Source organism: Podarcis vaucheri (genome assembly GCF_965113315.1).
Source record: "Podarcis vaucheri genome assembly, chromosome: 1".
Taxonomy (NCBI): Eukaryota; Metazoa; Chordata; class Lepidosauria; order Squamata; family Lacertidae; genus Podarcis; species Podarcis vaucheri.
This window is the reverse complement of record NC_138759.1, coordinates 129,552,714-129,575,541: the sequence shown is the minus strand read 5'-3', so window position 1 is coordinate 129,575,541 and position 22,828 is coordinate 129,552,714. Positions and strand designations below refer to the sequence as shown.

Genomic DNA, 22,828 nt, shown 5'->3' with positions numbered 1-22,828 from the left:
TAGTATGTGAATTAAATTTCTATACTGTATATTATACTCTGTATGCCACTTTTATACTTGCTTAAACTCTTGTTTTATAAACAAAGCCAAAAGCAGTGCTTCTCTTAATTTTATGGAAGATCACATACATTTCGTTAGAATCTTCATGTCCTTTCCCAAGAAACCTCAGTGGTCTGCTCACCTAATTCTCATATACCTAATAGTTTCCATATGCTATGTTCCGAGATATATGCACACTGCCTCAGTCTCTGCCTACCTTCTATAAACATTTCATTGCTTTCCTTCATCTCCATCCAGAAGTAACTGCATCTGGAATAGCCACTGTCCTCTTTCTGCAACCCCATTCCTTTGTTGTGGGAGGTGGAGAAGAGATTTTACTGCTTTTAGGCCTGTTACCAAGAAGTAGTGAAACACATTTGTGACTTACCTCCTTGGGGAGAAAGCTGAGTATTCGATAGGCAAGACTCGCCCCTTGTAGCCACTGCAGTAATTTCCTTGTGGTTTAACTTGCCTGTATTGGAATAGAAGTTTGCTAAGTGTGTGACCTGCATTTCAAAAATAACCACCATTGCACAAATTCTAGCATTTGTATGTACTATTTTAGGGCCAAACCATCTGTGGAAATAAGTTTGCAAACCATGTAAAGTGGGGGGAAGTTAAAAGTTTATGTATATGTATGTAAACCTTAGGTGAGATTTAAAATCTCAAGAGTACATGGGTCTTTTATAGAAGAATTCCAGCTGAATCTCTTAATTTTCTTTTGAACCCCTGTAAACTATTCCAGACAATTCATCTGAAGTCTGTCTTGGGGGAATTCAAGCCCCTTTCAGAGCAATAGCAATGATGAAGTAGAAGAACTGTCCTTGGGTTAATATTTGTATAGCACTGATCCAAGGACATGTCATAAATCTCTGTGTTGGAAGAGCTTCAGTGTTTCAGCTTTTGAACTACTTAATTGTTTATCTTCAACATGGACAAATTTGTTTTCTTTATTTGCAGGACTATTTCATATTTAGAGATGGTGATATTCTTGGAAAATATGTGGACTGAACAGTTCATCTTGCTGCGTTATCATTAAGTTTTCATTCCACAAAAAGTGCTCAAATGGTTCTGTTCCATCATGTAAATAATTTCTTTATTTTCTAATAAATGCAAATTCTCCCAAATTACCAAGTATCATTGTGACTTCAAAATAAAACAATGTGTATAGCCAAAATACATTTCTTACTATCTTATTCTGTGTGTTCTGTTGTTGTTTTTTAAAAAAATATACTTAGAGCAGCTTGCTGGCTAATTAAGTAACCAAAGCATTTCAGGATGAAACAGTGATGGCTTGTGATTTATTTATTTTTAAGCTATAGACTAGGAGCCAAAGAACCATGAAACCAGTTTGGGGTTTAGTTTCCTGCCTCCCCCCCCCCAATCCCTCCTATGCTGCATCACAGCCTTCTTTACATCATGCCATTACGACGTGTAATCCTAAAGAGCTTTTTGGACCAATTTCTCCATCTTTAGAAAAACAAAAACAAAGCATCAGAATGCTTGGAGAGTTCACAAGTCGAGTATAATTATCCCTTAAAAAAGTCAACGAATAAAATAATTTCTTCCAACCTGGAAAACATTACATTTCTCACTAGGAGCTACTGGTGCACAAACTCAAAATGGCCATGCTATTGCGCTGTCACGGAAGGGTTACCAGCATTTGAGGGAAATAAAATGTGCAATTCTTTAAAATTAGGGATGTAAAACAGTTTCCAGAAAAGCTACTGTGTTCTGTTCAAAATGCTGCATGCCAGCAAATCGAAAAAGGGGAAGCATATCCAGTATTGAGAAAACCAAAATAGCTTTGTCAGGCAAATATAAAATGATGACACCTACTGGTCGGCTCCAGACATCATTGGAGGATGCTGATTATCTGGATCTATTTTAGTTTGGTGTCGAGCTCCAGTTTGGAACTGAAACAGCCTTGTTTAGTGTAGAGGGGAGTGCAACTTTGTTGATTCTCTTGGATTTCTTGGTGGCTTTTGATACTGTAGACACAGTATCTTATTGAAATAACTTTGTGAGTTGAGAGTGGAGGGCACTGTGTTGTTCCTAATTGCAGGGCTGGTCTCAGAGGTCAGCATAGGGAGGTTTCCGTTCAGCCCCATGAAAACTAATCCATGCGGTCTCACGGGGTTCTGTTCTGTCCCCTGTTCTCTCTATATGAAACTGCTGTATGAGGTCATCAGAAAATTTGAAGTTTGGATGCCACCAATATGTGGAAGTGGGGTGTTTCCTAGGTCTGGGAATCTGGGGGCCACCTGTTTTTTGGGGGGTTGCACATACCCTGAAGGAACAATTACATTATCTAGGACTGTTCCTCGATACCACATAGTCACTGGAGCCAGGGGTCTTTGGTAATATGGAGTGCCTATGCCCAGGTTTCGCTGCTGCTAGCCATTCCTGGACAGGGATAGCTTGGCCACAGGGATTCATGCTCTGATGACCTCCCATTTTGATTGATGTAATGATTTCTCTCAAAATGTTTAAAGGAATGAAAAGAAGTGGGAAATACTTTTGCCCTAAAAACAAAATGGAGGAAGGCATGCAGAGATAATATAAGGCACATCAAGACCCAGACCCGCAAATCACAATAACAAGAGGCTTGAAAACGAAATGCAAAAGTTTGACACTGAAATAATGCCCTTGATGAATGAGAAACCTGATCTAGAATACAGTGGTACCTCGGGTTAAGTACTTAATTCGTTCTGGAGGTCCGTTCTTAACCTGAAACTGTTCTTAAGCTGAAGCACCACTTTAGCTAATGGGGCCTCCCGCGGCTGCCGCACTGCTGCTGCACGATTTCTGTTCTCATCCTGAAGCAAAGTTCTTAACCCAAGGTACTGGGTTAGTGGAGTCTGTAACCTGAAGCGTATGTAACCTGAAGCGTCTGTAACCTGAGGTACCACTGTATACTTGCTTGACTAGAGAACAGATGGGGAGAGCAATCCAAATGATGGAAATCCAACATGTGAATTCTGCCCCGGTTAAAGCAACAGCATTCAAACCCTAATTGGCATCTGAGAGAAGTTGAGCTCAGTGGAGGCCACAAATACACCCAGAACCTCTACCACCTACCCCACGGTAGACCCCTTCCCAACTTCCATAAAGGAAGGAAAAAAGGGGGAAGGAAATTTTGGGAATCTTTCCTTCTGTGTACTTAAGTTAACAGTATCTAAGCCACTATGTTTAGGATTCAACTGCCAAGAAATAAAGAGCCTCTCCCTTGTAAATTATGGGGGGACATGATGCACAAGCTATGCAGAATGTTATGTGCCAACAGCTGAGAATGTTATATCATCCACTGCAAGGCTATATCACAGAGAACAAGGCCAGTACTGTTTATTTGAAACTGGCTTATGGTTTAATGGTTGATAGGTCAGCTTCAGGAAGGGCATTGCTGCGAACCATGATTCTCTTTAATTATGGATCACAACCAAAATATATTTTACACCTCCCCTTAAGAGCAGGGATAGTCAATATTTAAAGGAATTTATGAGGTGCATGTGGAGAGGGAGAAAAAAAAAGTTCCAACGCCATAAACAAATCCAAAGCATGGGCCCATGATTCAATAAACTATTCTAAAGTATTGCCAAAGGGCTTGGGTTTTGCCTTTAACAGCACATATTGACACCGTTACTAATTTTGAAAAGTTTCCTCCTCATCAAATAGATTTGCCATGTGGCATGGGTGAGGGGATTCTATTCAAGAAATGCTATCTGAACCCCACCCTCCAAGTGTGCAGAACTTTATGGGTGGGTGTTTGCTTTAATTCTAGAATGGTATGAATGAGGGCACTCCTTAAACTCCCGTGGCTCTGAATATCGTAGAATTTGAAGTGCTGTCTACTGAAATGAATGCAAATAAGTTGCAAATAAAAAAGACCTGCACCACAGATCTCCCAGTGTCACCAGATAACACAGTTGGATAAGAATGAAACGGTAGACTTAATTAGACTGAGAGGTCAGAAAGGTGCACCCACTTTCCCCTGCTTCTACCCAAACTTCCTCAGAAAGACGTGGACCACTGCCAGAAATTCAGGTTCTCATTGAAAGGAAATAATGACAAGTGCCTTGCTCCCTCTAGCTTTCTGTCAAGTAAATGTTATACCCAAATTCCAGTTTGTTGTAAAGCAGACAAAGTATGTTTGTACATAGTCACCTTTTCCCCCCCATACATAATTCTCTCTTTTTAGCCACACTGTACTGTAGGTGGTCTTCCGGATTGGCGCTCCTACACGAAAATACTAGGGTATTCTTTTAAACCATTTTGGATCCTATTAATATGCCAATGAGACCTAACACCTGTCCTCTTTATTAAATTAGTGTACTGTATATAAGTAGCTGACTTGCAATTGATCTAGCCAGAAACTGAAGTGACACTGGAAACACCTGTTTTTTTGGTGCCAAGTCACAATGAAAGTTTTGTTCCCATAGTTTATGTTGCTTCTACAAGTGTAAATGTAATAAGCAAAACAAGAAATTGATAAACCCGGTGTTGTACTGTTCTTTTACACACCTTGTCCCATTAGCTAGTCTGCCTGGCACATATGGTTATTGTTATTCAGGTTAGTTTACCCCTCCCCCCCCAATTTTTAGGTGGAAATTTATTTATGGGGAGGGGGGGTTGGTAGCTATTTTTATTAAAGAACAAAGTAAGTTCATGCGGTTGCACTGCTTCAGTGACAGGAGTGCAAATAATTGTCAATTTCTGCAACACTTAAAATAAAACGCTCAATATAAGCCTAACCCTCTTCCATTCTAGACTGAAAATGTGATCGTGATTAAACCAAAAGCCAAGTTCCCCCCTTATTTTTGTTACGGAATAGATCCACCAGAGCAACAAGTCAAATTTTAAATTTTAAACCCCAAACTTTCTTTGAATGTTACTTTACCTTTTATAGGAAGGTTTGATGCCAACAGATGAAAGCTAGGCTCCCTGACCTGCCACTAAGGTTAGGAGCTGTGGCCAGTTTTCTGTCCGTGGCGAAGATCTTCTCAAGGGCAATTAATTCTGCTTGCTTTGCTAAACCCGCTCTGAAAAGCAAGCAAATATGAAAGGCCTTGGTGAGCAATATTTTTTGAGAGGGAAAAGGCTGGGGTTTGGGCCCTGGTGAATGATGGGAAGCTGTAGACATGTTTGGCATAGGCACTAAGGGTGTAGCAATGGTATATTTTCATAGACCAAAGTTATAAGATTTTGAGTTCACCCGTGCTTCTTCTAAAATGGAAAGGCTCCATTCAGAGGTTAAAAGGAAACCCAGTTCTGAACTCTTATGACTCTTATTGTTAAGTTGTGGGCGAACATATCAGATGACACAGTGATTCTTCCAAAGGAGCTCTTTATTTGTAAGCTGGAACAGAACTGAACTGAGGAGCTCAGTCAGCCTGCTTATATAGAGCTCCACTAGAATGCAACAGTAACCATTTTCTGTAACTAGCCAATCACTGAACGTCACTTTCGATCCTTCATTTGCATACAAACTATCCAATCACTGAACGTCACTTTCGATCCTTCATTTGCATAACTATCTACAGTACCCCCTGCTGGCCCAGGGTGAGAACTTCAGTACATAACACTTATGTTACAATGGACAGGCTAAGAAATGTGCTGGATTGACCACAAATAAAAGTGGATGCAATATTTCCGTTTACTGCTTCCTAGTTTCCCCCTTCAGATCAGCACTGTTCTCCTGAAGGCACATTCAAAAGCCCCTGAGGCAGTCTGGCCTTCTCCAGGCTGCTTAGCGGTTATGGTGGAGCAGGACCTGGGAGACTAGGGTTGAAATCCCAACTCAGCCATGAAGCTTGTTCACCAGGTGACCTTGGGGCAGCCACTGCCTCTCCACCTAACCTACCTCACAGGGCTGTTGTGAGGAGAGAATGGGGAGCCCTATGCGCACCACCTCGAGCTCCTTGGAGGAAAAGTTGGTTATGTTGTACAGTGGTACCTCAGGTTAAATACGCTTTAGGTTACATACACTTCAGGTTACAGATTCCGCTAACCCAGAAATAATACCTCGGGTTAATAATTTTGCTTCAGGATGAGAACAGAAATCGTGCTCCGGCGGTGCGGCAGCAGCAGGAGGCCCCATTAACTAAAGTGGTGCTTCAGGCTAAGCACAGTTTCAGGTTAAGAACGAACCTCCAGAACACATTAAGTACTTAACCCAAGGTACCATTGTAAATGGAATAATAATAATAATAATAATAATAATGTGCTATGTTTTAGAGAAGTGTCTGCGAGGTGACATGTTCTGGCCACTGCCTTGCCCTGTTGTCAAAAGTTAGCAAGGGCAGGTAGCATGGCCGCAAGCGATGAGAAACGCCTCCACCTTTCGCTCCTCATTTTTGTCCAAAAACCTATTTGCACCAGTTGAACCAAAGGAGGGTCTCCACCACCACCGTTCGTCCCGGACACTGAGGTCCAGCTCCGAGGGCCTTCTGGCGGTTCCCTCCCTGCGCGAAGTGAGGTTGCAGGGAACCAGGCAGAGGGCCTTCTCGGTGGTGGCGCCCGCCCTGTGGAACGCCCTCCCACTAGATGTCAAAGAAATAAACAACTATCTGACTTTTAGAAGACATCTGAAGGCAGCCCTGTACAGGGAAATTTTTAGTGTTTGGTGTTTTATCACATTATTATTATTATTCTGTTGGGAACCGCCCAGAGTGGCTGGGGAAACCCAGCCAAATGTGCTTGGTATAAATAATAAATTATTATTATTATACGGTATTTCAACTCCCATCGGCTAAGGGTGTTTTTTATTTCCCCTCCTCCTGTTCCTGTGAACATCTAAGAAAGCTTCTCTGACACACCCATTATTATTTTTTAAAAAACAGCACATCCTTTGTTTTTGTCCAGGCCTCTTTCTTGTGCAGGGCAATTATTATTATTATTATGCTTTCTTCCCACATAGTTTTGCCTATATATGAGGCGCCCTATCTATCTATCTATCTATCTATAATAAAAATAATATTTTATTTATATCCCGCCCTCCCCAGCCGAAGCCGGGCGGCTAACAACAATAAAATAAAACAACATTCTAAAATCATTTCATTATAAAATCAGTTCAAATCAGATTAATGGCAACCATTGTATTTAGATTTATACACCGCCTTTCCCTCACACGCCCTCAGGGCGGCTCACTACCTCTCCTCAGCCCCCTTTCCCGCCCTTTCCTTCCCGCCCTCCGCATACTCGCTCCTCCCCCTTTCCCCTCGCCGTTCTATTGCGATTCGGGGCGCGCGCGCGCGCTGTTCTGCCCTCTCCTCCTCCCCCCTCCCCCGCCCCTGTGAGACTTCTGCTCTTCGGCGCTCGCGCCTGCCTCCCGCCCCCGCCGACCTGACGTAGACTGATCACGTGCTTCTCCTACCCGTTCCCGCCGGGCTTTCGGCTCCCCCTCCCTGCGGAGGAAGCTCGCTCGTCTCGCGTTGTCCTGTCCGTCGTCTCGCGCCTCTCCCGCCTCCCTCCTCCTCCTCCTCCCCCCGCCCTCCCCGCTTGGTTAGTTGCTGCTGCTGCTGTGCCACCGCCGCATCCGGGTCCTGGCGCCGCTCGCTGTCACTATGGTCATGGCGGAGGGGACGGCTGTGCTGAGGAGGAACAGGCCGGGCACCAAGGCCCAGGTAAGCCCGGCGCCCGCTCGATGGGTCCCTGGCTCCGGGTGGGAAGCGGGGTGCCGGAGGAGGGGCCCCCGGTGGCGCGTCAGGGGGGTGACGGGGGGCAAGAAGCCGCCGGCGGCCGAGGCCTACTCTCCGCCTCGCTCCGTTCCCCGGGGAAGTGCAATGAGGCGCCGCCGCCGCGAAGGGGAAAGTAACGCGAGGGTAGGATGTTCCCCCTCAAAATGGCAGGCCGCGCTATTATTTTGGGTGTTGGGGGAGGGTCGGGGGTTCAGGCAGGGTCCTGATCCGGCGTTGACCAAAAAGTGGTGGGCGGTTCTTCCCCTCCCCCCCCACTCCCGTGTACTTCGCGAACGTCTGAACGGAACGCCCCGCTGCGGCCTTGCGTGTCCTGCGGCTGGAGCAGGGATTTCTGGAAAGGGAGGAGAATAAGAGGGAGTTGCGGGGAAGGGACGTGGGTTGTGGGGTTTTGTTTTTTTCCCAAAGCAGCTGCTTCGGAAATAAAGAGAATTTAGGGACGTGACGTTGGTTAGGAAAGGAGGGTTTAAGGTAAAGGGAAAAGAAACGGCGTGTAACCTGTGCAGGGAGGAAAGAGGATAAAGAGGGTGTTTGGGGGAGAAGAATATAGGGGCGCAGGGAAGAGTTTGACGGAGTTGGTTGCCCCACAGAGAGAGAGTCCATGGGGTGGGGTCTTGGGAAGGTGACTTCAGGTGCTGGGTGAAGATGGGGAAAATTGGGTGTAAAGGGGGCAGTGACTTCATGAATACAGCTGGGAGGAGTTGGAGGGTGGTGGTTGGAGTAGAAGCGGTCTAGCCTGTATTTTTCAGGGCTGGTGCCTGTGAGGTTGCTCATGTACTTGCTGTATTATTATTTTTTTAAAAATGCATATTTGGCAGAGATTCGTGTTGACATTATTCTTGCCTGCTGTAATTAAGACCCAGGTTACACCTATCTGTGTTTAACCTTTCAAAGCAGCTGGCGTTACTGTATTGAGAAATGCGAATCTTTTCTGTCTCTTACTCTCCCTTTTCTCTGTGTATTGTTTTAACTGCTGTCTTGAGTATGTGCGTTCCAGCCATTTCCTCTCAAAACTGGATGCAACTTGTACTGATGTATGTTTTGTCTTATTTATTTTCCCCCACTTGCCATCCTTTTATAGTAGCAATTCATGTAGTGTATACATATAAATTTAGTCCATCTTGGCAAGTTAAAAAGTATAGGTAGTATTACCCTCTTTTTTTCATAGGCTGAACTGCTGATAAATAAAACAAGCACAGCAATTTGCATGGCCAAACTTGGCCCTCCAGATGTTTGGGGCTACAGTTCCCATCACCCCGACCACTGTTCCTGCTAGCTCGGGATGATGGGAGTTGTCCCAAAACATCTGGAGGGCCAAGTTTGGCCATGCCTGCAAGTTTTGACTATTCAAGTCAAATTCTTGTCTATAAATTATATGTATTTGTTGTATTGTTGGGACTCTTGTATACAGCAAAGTGCCTTATTTTGACTGAAGGAAATAACCTGGAGGCAAGTAAGTTCATTTTGTAATTTAGCTTAAAGAAAACATTTGTGAAGTTATCCTAGGATAATACCAGAGGAATGCACCAACTGAAAAGGGTGTGTGTGCATGAAATGCCCAGTAATAAGTGGGTTCTATAGCAAGCTAACTAGATTGGTACATTCATCTTGAAGGATTGCAAATCATATACAGCATTGAGATGTTGGTGTCATACAAATGGCTGGATACTAAATTAGATATGACTCCTGTTGTTATTTTCAAGTTATTCCCCTTACTGCTAAAATTATGTAGCCAGGCCTTTTTAAAATACAGTAAAGGTAAAGGTACCCCTGCCCATACGGGCCAGTCGTGTCTGACCTCTAGGGTTGTGCGCCCATCTCACTTAAGAGGCCGGGGGCCAGCGCTGTCCAGAGACGCTTCCGGGTCATGTGGCCAGCGTGACGAAGCTGCTCTGGCGAGCCGGCACCAGCACAGCACACGGAAACGCCATTTACGTTCCCGCTATAAAGCGGTACCTATTTATCTACTTGCACTTTAGGGGTGCTTTCGAACTGCTAGGTGGGCAGGAGCTGGGACCGAAAGACGGGAGCTCACCCCGCCGCGGGGATTCAAACCTCCGACCATGCGATCGGCAAGCCCTAGGCGCTGAGGTTTTGAGGCATCAGGCATAAGCCTGCATTTTATTAATGTTTGATCAGGGCTTGTATATTAAAGAGAGCTTAAAGATTTTCAAAAGTTTCAAGCCAGAAGACCAGCAGTTTACAACCTTGGTAATGTTTATTCTTCTAGACAAGGGCCCCTTTGATTGATAGCAGAAAACAATTCTCAAAGTCGTAAAAGCTGAAATTACAGGACACTGACCCTACATGTTACAGAAGATAAAAAAGGCAGAGATAAACATAATTAATAGTTGGTAAATAGTAAAATAATATCAATGTGCCTCCCAGTAAATGACCCAGATCTTCTTTCTAAGGTTAAAAGGCCAAGACCAAATGGGGAAGCATCTAGCTAGCAAGTCTTTTTGTCTAATGGGAAAAGCAGCTGGCTGAAGGAGGGGTTGTAAACTGGAGAGGCTTCTTTTGAAGCTGTTTTTTTACTGAGTTCCTTTTTACTTTACAAAGGCCTTATTCCTTTTAAAAGGCTACCTATGTTATGTATTAAATATATTGTCTTAAATGTAATTATGCAAAGGATTTAAGAAATGCTAGATTTCATATAGTTCTAAGAGTTGTATTTTGAAATTAAGTTAGCCACCAGTCTTGCCCCCCTTGCTAGACAAGAGACGCCGTCCTGAGCAGTCCTGATTTATTAGTTGTCAAACATTTGTTTAGAAACCTTCAAATGAGGGAGATCTTTCAATGTTGATGTGAAACTCAAGATCCTTGACATATGTTTAAGATAAAAATTTAAGATTAACCATTTGTTTTAGAAGGCAATAGGGCAAGGAGGGCAAGAGGTGAGCTGGTAATTAAGATGCCTTGTTGAGACACATGTAAGATATATTACTACTTATTTGTCATTTATAGATGTAACAATATATAGCTCTTTGTGTTCCATATAAGGACAGGAGGATATGGGTGTATCTTTTTGTGATTGGTTCTAGCAATCAGCCAATAGGAATTTCATCCAGGCTGATTGGACAGAGGCAGCCACAGGAGGAGCAAAGGGGGCTGGATTGAGGGAATATAAGTGCTGGCCATAATGGCAGGAGGCCAGGCCAGAGCTTGGTAACCATATACCACTGTGCCTCTCATTTATTTGTCTGACAAATAAATAATTATTTTAATTTCTCTATTGCTGCGTTGAATATTTCATTCCAGCTAAGCGTTAACCACAAGCAGGGTGCTACATTTTATGGTGCCTGCGACTCGGATAAGTGGTCTGCTGGAACGCAGCCCCTTCGCCCTACTGGGCAGGGTACAAGAGAGAGGACCACTCACTGCCTACCCAGCGCGCACTGGAAAGTTTTTTTCCAGGGGAACGCAGAAGTCTCATCTGTCTGATACCCTGCTCACTGGCGGCGACGGACCGGGGGGAAACGGAACCAACCAAGGGTAAGTGCACAAAGGGATTTTTTGGCCCTCCAATTAATTGGGAGGAAGAGAAGTCTTGATCAAACTTCTGCGTCTCAGTAAGTGGGAACTGAGTACGCTAGGTGGTTGGGTATATCAGATGGTGGTCTGGTGGGGGAAAAGGGAAGAATGGGAGGTAGCGTGTGGTGAAGTATCTAGCGCATTGTATGTGTGAGAAAGTACAGAGCAATCTGTAGCTGACCTGAGTGTGGAGTGGGCAGTACTTCGGTTCCTGGTAAGGCGACTTCACCAGGCAAGGAAACCCACGAAGCGTGTGTGTGAGTGACTGAGTGGATACTTCACAGGGCCATACAATGGGAGTTGGGGGTTCAAAGGGGGGAAATACACCTCTTGAATGCATGTTAAATAATTTTAAGAAAGCCTTCTCAGGGGCATATGGAGTCAAAATGACGCCAGAGCGCCTGAGAACGTTATGTGAATTAGAGTGGCCGAAGCAAAATACTGAATGGCCATCTCAAGGAACCTTTGATATAAATTTAGTAAGCAAACTTTGGTCTAACATCGCCAAAGAAACTGGAGGGTGCCCAGAACAATTTTCATATATAGATTCTTGGCTGAGCACATTAAATAAAAATCCTCCATGGATAAGGGAATGCAAAGTCCAACGATGCAAATTATTGGCTGTAAAAGCCGAAGCTAGGAAAGGAATCTTGCCAAATAAACTCAAACCCATTTTTGAGGGACCAGAGGAAGAGCTGCTTCCACCTCCACCCTATGCTCCACATCGAAGGGAGCCTAATCCAAACACTCCACCAGTTGTAACCCCAAGGCAAGAAAGTGGAATGAATAATGGGGCTGGAGTCACAGAACTTGATTCCTTGATAGATTATGATAAATATCTTCAGGAGGCATTGGAGGCCTATAATAAAGCCCAAGCAGAAGTGGTTATTCCACCTGTGAGTCCCAGTAGAACTCCATCTACAGTCTCTTTTAGTGGAATAACTGATTGCCTACCCCAAACTCCTGTACATCCAAGTCCTAGAGAATTATTACAGAAGTTACAGGGAGACCTTAATCGGTCAGCAAGCAATACAGCCAGGCGTATAAGGCTGCTAAAAGAACGCCTTGGGACAAATACCATCCCCTATGATTTGAGGCCCCTAGAGCAAAGCGAAGAGAAAGATCACGTACTAGCCCCTCTCAGAAGAGTATTTGATGCACTTGAGGAGCCTGTGCTGGTTAACGGGCAACCCGGACGACGGCCACCTCGAACTTCGACCCTTCAGTACATTCCATTCACAACTACGGATCTGATGAATTGGAAAACACACACCCCATCTTTCGCAGAAAAACCTCAGGCTATGATGGACTTGGTGACTTCAATAATAAATACTCATAGTCCTACTTGGACAGATTGCCGCCAGCTCCTGAATACTCTGTTCACCACTGAGGAAAGGAGAGACATAATTGAAAAGGCACAGATATATTTGCGTGAGCAGGCCAGAGTGGGAAATGTTTTTAATATTGACCGTCATCTCCAAGACCACTTTCCCTTGGAAGATCCTAATTGGGATCCAAACAATGCAATTCATCTGGCCAGGCTTACCACCTACCGCCAGACGCTTGTGCAAGGTATCCGCAGGGCATGCCAGAAGCCCACTAATATGTCTAAAGTCTCAGAAGTAGAACAGAAATCAAATGAGAGTCCAGGAGACTTTTTAGAGAGGCTGCAGGAAGCCTATCGTATATGGACTCCTTTTGACCCTGAAGCCCCTGAAAACAGCAGAATGATTACTGCTACATTTGTGGCCCAGTGTGCTTCTGACATTCGTAAGAAAATTCAGAAATCAGAAGGATGGGAAGGGATGCTGATGAGCCAAATTATGGCCATTGCACGCCGAGTTTATCGGAATAGGGATGAGGCTGAGAAGCAAGAGAAGAAGAAGTGGCAGAAGGAAAAGATGGTAATGCTGGCCACAGCAGTGAAGCAAGACTACCGCCCCTTAAATGGAGGAAGAGGGCGGGGAAGGAATCCACCACTGGGAAGGAATCAATGTGCGAATTGCAAGAAGGAGGGTCATTGGAAGCGGGAATGTCCTGAACCTCTGAGGTTGGAAGAAGTACGCCCAGGCCTAGGCCCAGGTTCTGGCCCAAGAAACCAGGGACGGGGACGGGGAATGATCCGAAATGGAAGATATCAGAGACCTGGACAAGGACAGAGTAGAGACAATTTCATTGGACTGGCAGAGGAGGATTTTACCCAAGACTAGGAAAGACCGGACTCCATAAAGTTAGGCTTCCAGGAGCCCACGGTCACGATTCAATTAGGAAGCCATTTAATAGACTTTATGATTGATACTGGGGCTGAATACTCAGTACTCCCAGAACTATTGCAGAAAAAGGCATCCAAAAGTGTAGTCATTAAAAGTGCCACTGGTCAGTCAGCTAAGAGGTCTTTCCTCCAACCTTTGGAATGCCAGATTGGGGGACATCGTTTAACCCATCAGTTTTTGTATATACCTGAGTGTCCAATACCTCTCTTAGGTAGAGATATGCTGTCCAAATTGCAGGCCCAAATCACCTTCACTCCTCGAGGTCCAGAAATGAAACTGCCATCAAAGGCAGCAGGAATAATTTCCCTCTCAGTACCTAAGGAACAATCATGGCGCCTAATGTCAGCCCTGCAAGTCCAACCCACATTGGAAACAGAGTTAAACAAGCTCCTCCGAACCCTACAGGTGCCACCAGGAGTATGGGCCGAAAATAGCCCACCAGGAATGGCCAAGAATATAGCTCCAATTGTAGTAACCTTAAAACCTATGGCTACCCCTGTATCTGTAAAGCAATATCCTTTACCCCGGCGAGCAGCAGAGGGCATCCAGAAACATTTGGACCGCCTATTAAAATATGGTTTGCTTAAACCCTGCCAATCAGAATGGAACACACCCCTTTTGCCTGTTCGAAAACCTGGGACAGATGAATACAGGCCAGTGCAGGACTTGAGGCTCGTAAACCAGGCTATCGAGACCTTGCACCCAAATGTACCAAACCCATATACCTTGCTGAGTTTGATCCCACCAGAAGCAACATTTTTTACTGTATTGGACTTGAAAGATGCATTCTTCTGTTGCCGGCTAGCACCACAGAGCCAACCTATATTTGCCTTCCAGTGGGAAGACCCTTTGACAGGAACAAAAGGCCAGCTAACCTGGACAAGATTGCCCCAGGGATTCAAAAATTCCCCAACTTTATTTGGCACTGCCTTGGCGAAGGATCTAACAAGTTACCCCTCAATACCTGGAGAAAAGGTGGTTCTGCAATATGTAGATGACCTTATACTAGCAGCAAAGGATTTTGATACCTGTAAAGAAGGTACAGAGGAACTGCTCCACTTGCTCTGGGAAGCTGGCTACCGAGTTTCCCAGAAAAAGGCACAGTTATGTTTAGAAAAGGTCAAATATTTGGGCTTTGACATCTCACACCAACAACGAGCATTGAGACCAGAGAGGAAAGAAGCTATTTGCCTTATCAAGGAACCTACCACAAGGAAACAACTTAGAGGATTCCTGGGAACAGCAGGGTTTTGTAGACTATGGATACCTGATTTCAGCAGTTTGGCCAAGCCCTTACATGAAAGCACTCGAGGTGCAGAAAAGGACCCATTCGTATGGGGACCTGAGCAGCAACAAGCTTTTTTAGTTATCAAACAACGACTTATGGAGGCCCCAGCCCTTGGACTGCCTAATTCAGAAAAACCCTTTCAGCTGTATGTACATGAACAGAATGGGATTGCAGCGGCAGTCCTGACCCAGAGATTAGGAAGTTGGAACCGTCCAGTAGCTTATTTGTCAAAACAATTGGACTCAGTAGCAAAAGGATGGCCTCCATGCCTAAGGGCAGTAGCGGCCACTGCAAGCCTTGTCAAAGAAGCTGATAAATTTACCTTCGGCCAGACGATGTACGTGAATGTACCTCATGCTGTTCTGACACTCATGGAATATAAGGGTAGTTATTGGCTAACGAACCCAAGGATGGCTAGGTACCAAGGCCTATTGTGTGAAAATCCCAGGATTCATCTACGAGTAGTGAATATGCTCAATCCAGCGACTTTGCTGCCCCTACCAGAGGTAGATGATGAAGAATCACATGATTGTCTCCAAATAATGGATGAAGTTTATTCCAGTAGACCCGATCTGAAAGATGAACCATTGAAAAATCCAGATGTTGTATATTATACTGATGGTAGCAGTTACCTGCATGAAGGTGCCAGACGAGCAGGATATGCTGTGGTCACCAATGAGGAAGTTGTGGAAGCTGAAGCTTTGCCTGCTGGCACCTCAGCACAAAAAGCTGAACTTATAGGTTTAACTAGAGCTCTGCAATTGGCAGCCGGATGTAAGGCAAACATCTATACTGATTCTAAATATGCCTTCTTAACCCTGCATGCACATGGTGCTCTATGGAAAGAAAGAGGTCTAATAGGAGCCCACGGGAAGGCCTTGAAATATGGACCTGAAGTAGAAATCCTGTTAGAAGCAGTATGGGCTCCAGAACAGATTGCTGTAATGCACTGCAAAGGTCATGGACGAGGAAGGGATCCAATAACCAGAGGAAATCATGCTGCTGACAAAGCAGCCCGAGAGGCAGCCCAAAAGCCTGTGGGAGGATTTATAGCAGCCCTCATACCAGAGGTAGTTCCAGAAGAAGTTAAACCTCACTATACCCCAGAAGAGAGGAAGTGGGCTGAACAGGAAGGAGCGGTTGTGAAGGACGGTTGGATGATCCTGCCAGACAATAGGATTTATGTACCTCATCACCTAGCAGGCACAATTGTAAGAAATTATCATGAATCTACTCACCTTGGCGGTACTGCAACCAGAGAGAGTCTCAGTCGGAAGTTGTATATTATTAATCTATCACAATTAGCAACTTGCATTTCACAGAAATGTGTTCTTTGTGCTAAAAACAATCCCAGGCAGGGACCGGTACAACCTCCTGGAATCCAACATGTGGGATATGTCCCCATGGAAAGCCTAATTGTGGACTTCACAGAGCTGGTCCCTTCTAAGGGATTCAAGTACCTCCTTGTGTTTGTAGATACTCTTACCGGATGGGTTGAAGCTTTTCCCACCCGAACTGAAAAGGCACGAGAGGTAACTAAGAGACTCCTCACTGAATTGATCCCGAGATTTGGGTTACCTAGATGCATTGGAAGTGACAATGGGCCGGCGTTCATTGATCAAGTAGTACAAGAAGTATGTCGAGTCCTACAAGTGAAATGGAGACTGCATGCAGCCTATAGACCTCAGAGTTCAGGGAAAACTGAAAGAATGAATCGGACTCTGAAAACCCAATTGGCAAAATTAACCCAGGAAACGGGATTGGGATGGGTAGATGTGTTACCCATAACACTGTTTCGTGTTCGGTGTGCACCCACAAAAAGACTTAAGTTGTCACCTTTTGAGCTCCTGTATGGGAGACCGCCCTCCTTTGTTCAGGATATTTCAGTTGACCTTAAACAAATAGGAGACCATGTGACACAGGGACAAGTGCAATCTCTCTCCCGTGTTTTTGTTTCTCTTAACAGGTGGGCCCTCGAGCGCACGCCGTGCAGCATTGCCGAGCCGATTCATCAGTTCCAGGCTGGCGATAGCGTATGGGTGAAAGAGTGGAAACGTGATCCACTTGCACCTAAGTGGCGTGGACCTTACACCGTCTTGCTCTCTACTCCAACAGCGGTGAAGGTAGCTGAGGTGACCCCCTGGATTCATCACTCCCGTTTGAAGAAGTCCGAAGGCAGTTGGACGTGCAAAGGTGACCCCTCTAATCCTCTTAAACTGACTCTCTCCAAAAACCCCTGTATCTAGCCCTACCGGGAACGGGCTAGGTCACGGGCAACATTAGACGACCGGCCTGCTGCAGCCACAACCTGGAAGCTGGCTGACCTGCGCACGCCTGAAGCTTGAGGAGCATCAGAACCAGCGATTGTGAAAGGAAAGATTCTCTTATACAATTAATTGACTGCCCCCCCCCCCTTGTGGAACAATTATCAGAGATATTACTCATTGGGGATCCTCGGGATATATGTTTTGGTCTTGGTGGTTCCCCATTTCTGTCACTGGGGGAATTATATTGGGACTAATATTTATCTGCTATCACAATAAGGTAATCTTTTGTGGAAGGAATGCATATGCTAGACATCAACATGATTTTATTATTAATCCTGATCCCTTGGAAAGGGGAAGGGTCCTTGAATCTGACCAAATTGACTAAATATGGATTCCGCCATGACCACAATATGTGGGTAGGTTTAGCTGAGATGGTAGCCAATGTTGCAAATAGGACCAATTGCCTTGTTTGCTCTCTTGGGCCAGATGATTCAGAGGGAGGTATGCCCTTATTACCGATACCATTAGATGCCATTGGTATGGTAAGCGAAATACCACAACAAACAGAAATACAGAATTTCCCCGGATGGAACTCAACTAAACCAATACGAGTTATACCTGTACAAGGGGAATTCTGTGTACATAAATCATCAGATGCAGCTGATTCTATCATGATAGGCTCTTCTCATTGTCGCTATACTTGGGATAATATTAAGAATACCTGGGCACACGGTACTACCTATCGAATTCGGAATGCCTTGCCCTGTGCACCTCCTTTTATTCATGCATGGAAAGTGGTATGGAACATAACTGTGACAGAAAAAGGCAATCTAACATACTGCACTGTGAACTCTCTACCTCTTTTGCTATTTCGCCTTCTGTACTCCACGTACCAAAAACCTCAGACCCGATGGTTGTGGTGGATATGTGGAGAATGGGCATACAAGAAACTCCCCTCCAAATGGAGTGGGACTTGTTTCCTGGGATGGGTATTACCACCAATGTGGATTATGCCCACTAATTTGGCCAAGCGAACACGAAGAAACGCTGATATTTCTCGTATAGCAGGAGGAAGTACCCAAAGTTGGAGCGGTACTGATGATTGGCCACCAGAGCGCATTATAGCCTATTATGATCCTGCCTCCTGGAATCCTGGTGAGCTCATACAAGGGGCACGGGATCCTATTTATAATCTAAACAGAATAATTCGATTGCAAGCAGTAGTGGAACTTGTAACCAATGCAACGGCCCAGAGTTTGAGACTTATTGCACAACAGTTGGATGAAAGTAGAGCCGCCATTTTGCAGCTGAAAATGGGAATGGATTATGTACTTGCCAAGCAGGGAGGTCTATGTGGAGTCTTGAACTTGACAGGGAATGCCTGTTGCTTTAACATTTCAGATAATGGTGAGGCAATCCGTGTGTTGGCCACAAAGATGGAGAATATAGCACATGTCCCAGTACAAACATGGGAAGGATGGGATATGGGATGGCTCACCAATTGGTTACCTAATGTCACAGGACTCAAAGGGATACTATTGTCTTGCTTGTTTTTCTTGACAGTAGTGGTAATGGTTTTATGTATGATGCCATGTATCATTTCATGTTTTAGAAGTACAATTAGCAAGATGGTTTCAAATGAAACTCTACCTCATATCATGGCCCTATACAGAGCTTTACCTCAGGAACATGATGAAGGTCAAGCTATCAAGGACACTTGGGATGAAGGTCCTTGAGCTTGAAAGGGGGGAATGAGGCATCAGGCATAAGCCTGCATTTTATTAATGTTTGATCAGGGCTTGTATATTAAAGAGAGCTTAAAGATTTTCAAAAGTTTCAAGCCAGAAGACCAGCAGTTTACAACCTTGGTAATGTTTATTCTTCTAGACAAGGGCCCCTTTGATTGATAGCAGAAAACAATTCTCAAAGTCGTAAAAGCTGAAATTACAGGACACTGACCCTACATGTTACAGAAGATAAAAAAGGCAGAGATAAACATAATTAATAGTTGGTAAATAGTAAAATAATATCAATGTGCCTCCCAGTAAATGACCCAGATCTTCTTTCTAAGGTTAAAAGGCCAAGACCAAATGGGGAAGCATCTAGCTAGCAAGTCTTTTTGTCTAATGGGAAAAGCAGCTGGCTGAAGGAGGGGTTGTAAACTGGAGAGGCTTCTTTTGAAGCTGTTTTTTTACTGAGTTCCTTTTTACTTTACAAAGGCCTTATTCCTTTTAAAAGGCTACCTATGTTATGTATTAAATATATTGTCTTAAATGTAATTATGCAAAGGATTTAAGAAATGCTAGATTTCATATAGTTCTAAGAGTTGTATTTTGAAATTAAGTTAGCCACCAGTCTTGCCCCCCTTGCTAGACAAGAGACGCCGTCCTGAGCAGTCCTGATTTATTAGTTGTCAAACATTTGTTTAGAAACCTTCAAATGAGGGAGATCTTTCAATGTTGATGTGAAACTCAAGATCCTTGACATATGTTTAAGATAAAAATTTAAGATTAACCATTTGTTTTAGAAGGCAATAGGGCAAGGAGGGCAAGAGGTGAGCTGGTAATTAAGATGCCTTGTTGAGACACATGTAAGATATATTACTACTTATTTGTCATTTATAGATGTAACAATATATAGCTCTTTGTGTTCCATATAAGGACAGGAGGATATGGGTGTATCTTTTTGTGATTGGTTCTAGCAATCAGCCAATAGGAATTTCATCCAGGCTGATTGGACAGAGGCAGCCACAGGAGGAGCAAAGGGGGCTGGATTGAGGGAATATAAGTGCTGGCCATAATGGCAGGAGGCCAGGCCAGAGCTTGGTAACCATATACCACTGTGCCTCTCATTTATTTGTCTGACAAATAAATAATTATTTTAATTTCTCTATTGCTGCGTTGAATATTTCATTCCAGCTAAGCGTTAACCACAAGCAGGGTGCTACAGTTTTACCCACAGCGCCACCCGCGGCCCAAAAATTAAGTCTTATGACGCGTTTTTATAGTGCCTTCTGGTAAAGCATTAAGGCTTGAATAAAGTAGCAGGAAAACTGTGACATACGGGATATTTTTCGTCCACCATCTGATTGTAACTTCCTTTATGAATAGTGAAAAAATTATGATGTGACTAGTTAGTCATTTTCATGTATGTTCTTATCTATTTCATTACTCTTTTTCAGTAACATGGTGTTTTTTCCAGTTGAAAAGATTCATGAGTCATCCTCTTGAGAAAGCTGTGGGAGACATACCTTAAATGTCTCCTGTAAAAGGGGTGTGGGCTGATAACTGTCAGTGTATTATGTAAAGGCAGATAGATGGATAGATAGATTTAGAAAAGATTGCAAACTTTTTTGAGTTTCTCCTGGCACATCTTAAAATTCAGTGCATCCATTTAGAGCAAACAAGGACAGACTATAGCATTGTAAAGAACTGGAATTATTACCATTATAGTTATTCAACCTGTTTCATTAAAAGTACTTATAGTCAAAATGCCCATCACAGAAAACTAGTTTACCATTGACTACTGGGATATTGGAAACTCTGTATTGCAGCCCTGAACATTTTTTGGCATGGAGTTAAGTTCTATTGAAATAAATAGCACTATATCCAAAACCAAAGAATTTAGGATTGCAGTCTAATAGCCCGGCCCTGTGCATGTACACTGCCAGGTAAGTTTCACTGGTTTGTGTGACTTCTGTATAAGTGTGCAAAGTTGCAGCTGACATTTTGTAGTCACTGAGGACAATTAGGTAATAGGTGAACATGTCTCAGCAGAATAACTACAATATTCTCTCCCCCCCCCGCCGCCCCTTGCAATCTGTAGTGAAATATTTAGAATGCTGCAGTTGGCCTCACTACTTGCTTTGCTGGTCGATAATTATATCAGATGGGATACAGAGACTGCTACATCATTGCAGTGTCATGGCTTGTGATATTGCACTTATGTCATTACCTGACCCTGCTGTAAGTTTAGGTTGCATATTGCTGCCTTGGCAGTAGCTACTTTTACTAGATCACCACATTCAGCTAGTTGCATTAACTCAGAATTGGACAATAGAGATGGTGAAATTAGGGATATCCTGAAGGATTTTACAGTCTTGTTGGAACAGCTGAGCATTCCTAATAATAGAATGGAATTGCACTCGGACGTTTGTGTGCAACTGCGCAGTATACAGCTATGTCTGTTCTGTTTTGATGTATAGCATTCTAAGTGCTCTTGCAGTAATGAATATCTTTTGGACTGGAATCTTTCTGTTTTTCTTCAGTTTGCTTTAAGTCTTTTTTCCCCTTACTATCTTAGGATTTTTATAATTGGCCTGATGAATCTTTTGAAGAAATGGACAGCACATTGGCAGTTCAGCAGGTAGATCATATTTAATTTCATTGTGTCCACCTCTCCTCTCCCCATTTCATCTATTTCTGCTTCTTGCTGTTTGTTAATTGCCTAGAATATATATCAGTGCATTTCTATAGTTACAAAGACAATTTTACTTGTCGTATGTAAAGAGCAGCTGTGATTGTTTGTGATAGGTTAGCCTTCAGCACACCAGGAAGACAGTGGTGTTCCATGCATGCTGTTACTTAGCTTTCGTTCTTGCAATTATAGTTGGGTTTGTTCGATCCTCAAATGCCTTCACAGTAATAGCCTTTGGACCACTGAGCCCATGTTCCTTCTAATACAGGGGTCAGCAAGCTTTTTCAGCCGTGGGCTGGTCTACTGTCCCTCAGACCGTGTGGTGGGCCGGACTAGATTTTGAAAAAAAATAATGAACGTATTCCTGTGCCCCACAAATAACCCAGAGATGCATTTTAAATAAAAGGACACATTCTACTCATGTAAAAACACACTGGTTCCCGGACCATCTGCAGGCCGGATTGAGAAGGCGATTGGGCCAGATCCGGCCCCCGGGCCTTAGGTTCCTACCCCGTTCTAATATGTCAGTATTACATATTGTGCTTCCAGTAACAGTTGCTCTTCCATTTTGGAACACTGGAGGCCCAACATTAGAACGGGGTGCAGATTAGAGCAGATGTTGAGGGTGTGCAGGGAAAGGATAAGGGAAGATCTATTGTGCTATCAGAAGTCTGCTGTGCAACAGCACTGGATTCAGCTCTAACAATGTGTGTTGAGAAATTTCTACAACAAACTTTACCACAGTCTTGAACACACTTGAGTTTATGTCTGACATTGTTATTAACATCAGTGAAATGTATCTTATTTAAATGTTTCTTTCCTCTAGTATATCCAGCAAAACATAAGGGCAGATTGTTCAAACATTGACAAAATTCTTGAACCTCCAGAAGGACAGGATGAAGGTGTTTGGAAGTATGAGCACTTAAGGTATGATCTGTGCTGTAAAAAATAAATAAATTGTTTGAGCTTAACTGAAACGGGTCTCTGAAAAAAGGCCTTGGGGCCTTCATCCTTGAATGAGTGCCTGCTTGGTATTGTCCAAGTCATTGTCCGTATCCTAAGAAGAAATATATTTTACGGTTAAACAAACTTGTTTCTGTCACTACCAAAGCCATTTTGATTAAATTCAAATTTCTCATGATATACTCAAGTTTACAGACCGGGGTGGGGGGCGGACTTCAGGCCAAGGGTCAAATGCAGCCATCCTGGATTCTCTAGCCAGCCAGTTTTTGTGTGATTCCCACCCACCCCACGACCACACTTTAATTCCAGAAATAACAAATTACGGTTTCAGGATTCTGAACCTACTGCTCTCCA

General features: G+C 43.8%; 1 protein-coding gene and 1 long non-coding RNA gene across 3 annotated transcripts in view; one reads left to right on the top strand and one right to left on the bottom strand.

Annotated features, from left to right (window-relative positions):
• LOC309524829 (MOB-like protein phocein) overlaps positions 1-22,828 on the top strand; it is a 35,017-nt gene that overhangs the window by 5,157 nt on the left and 7,032 nt on the right. The window contains exons 1-3 of one of the 2 annotated variants that reach the window (XM_082209927.1): positions 7,497-7,661; positions 21,398-21,460; positions 22,338-22,438. In XM_082209927.1, coding sequence (XP_082066053.1) covers positions 7,602-7,661; positions 21,398-21,460; positions 22,338-22,438 — 224 coding nt within the window. In that variant the 5' untranslated portion in view covers positions 7,497-7,601. Of the gene's footprint in view, positions 1-999; positions 7,662-21,397; positions 21,461-22,337; positions 22,439-22,828 lie in introns of those variants that run through there. The other variant, XM_082209928.1, reaches the window with a different exon arrangement.
• Positions 9-6,112, bottom strand: LOC309525208. Its single transcript, XR_014216096.1, has 3 exons — positions 5,810-6,112; positions 4,937-5,766; positions 9-511 (listed from the first exon to the last, which is right to left on the bottom strand). It is a non-coding gene; the product is annotated as an uncharacterized lncRNA (long non-coding RNA).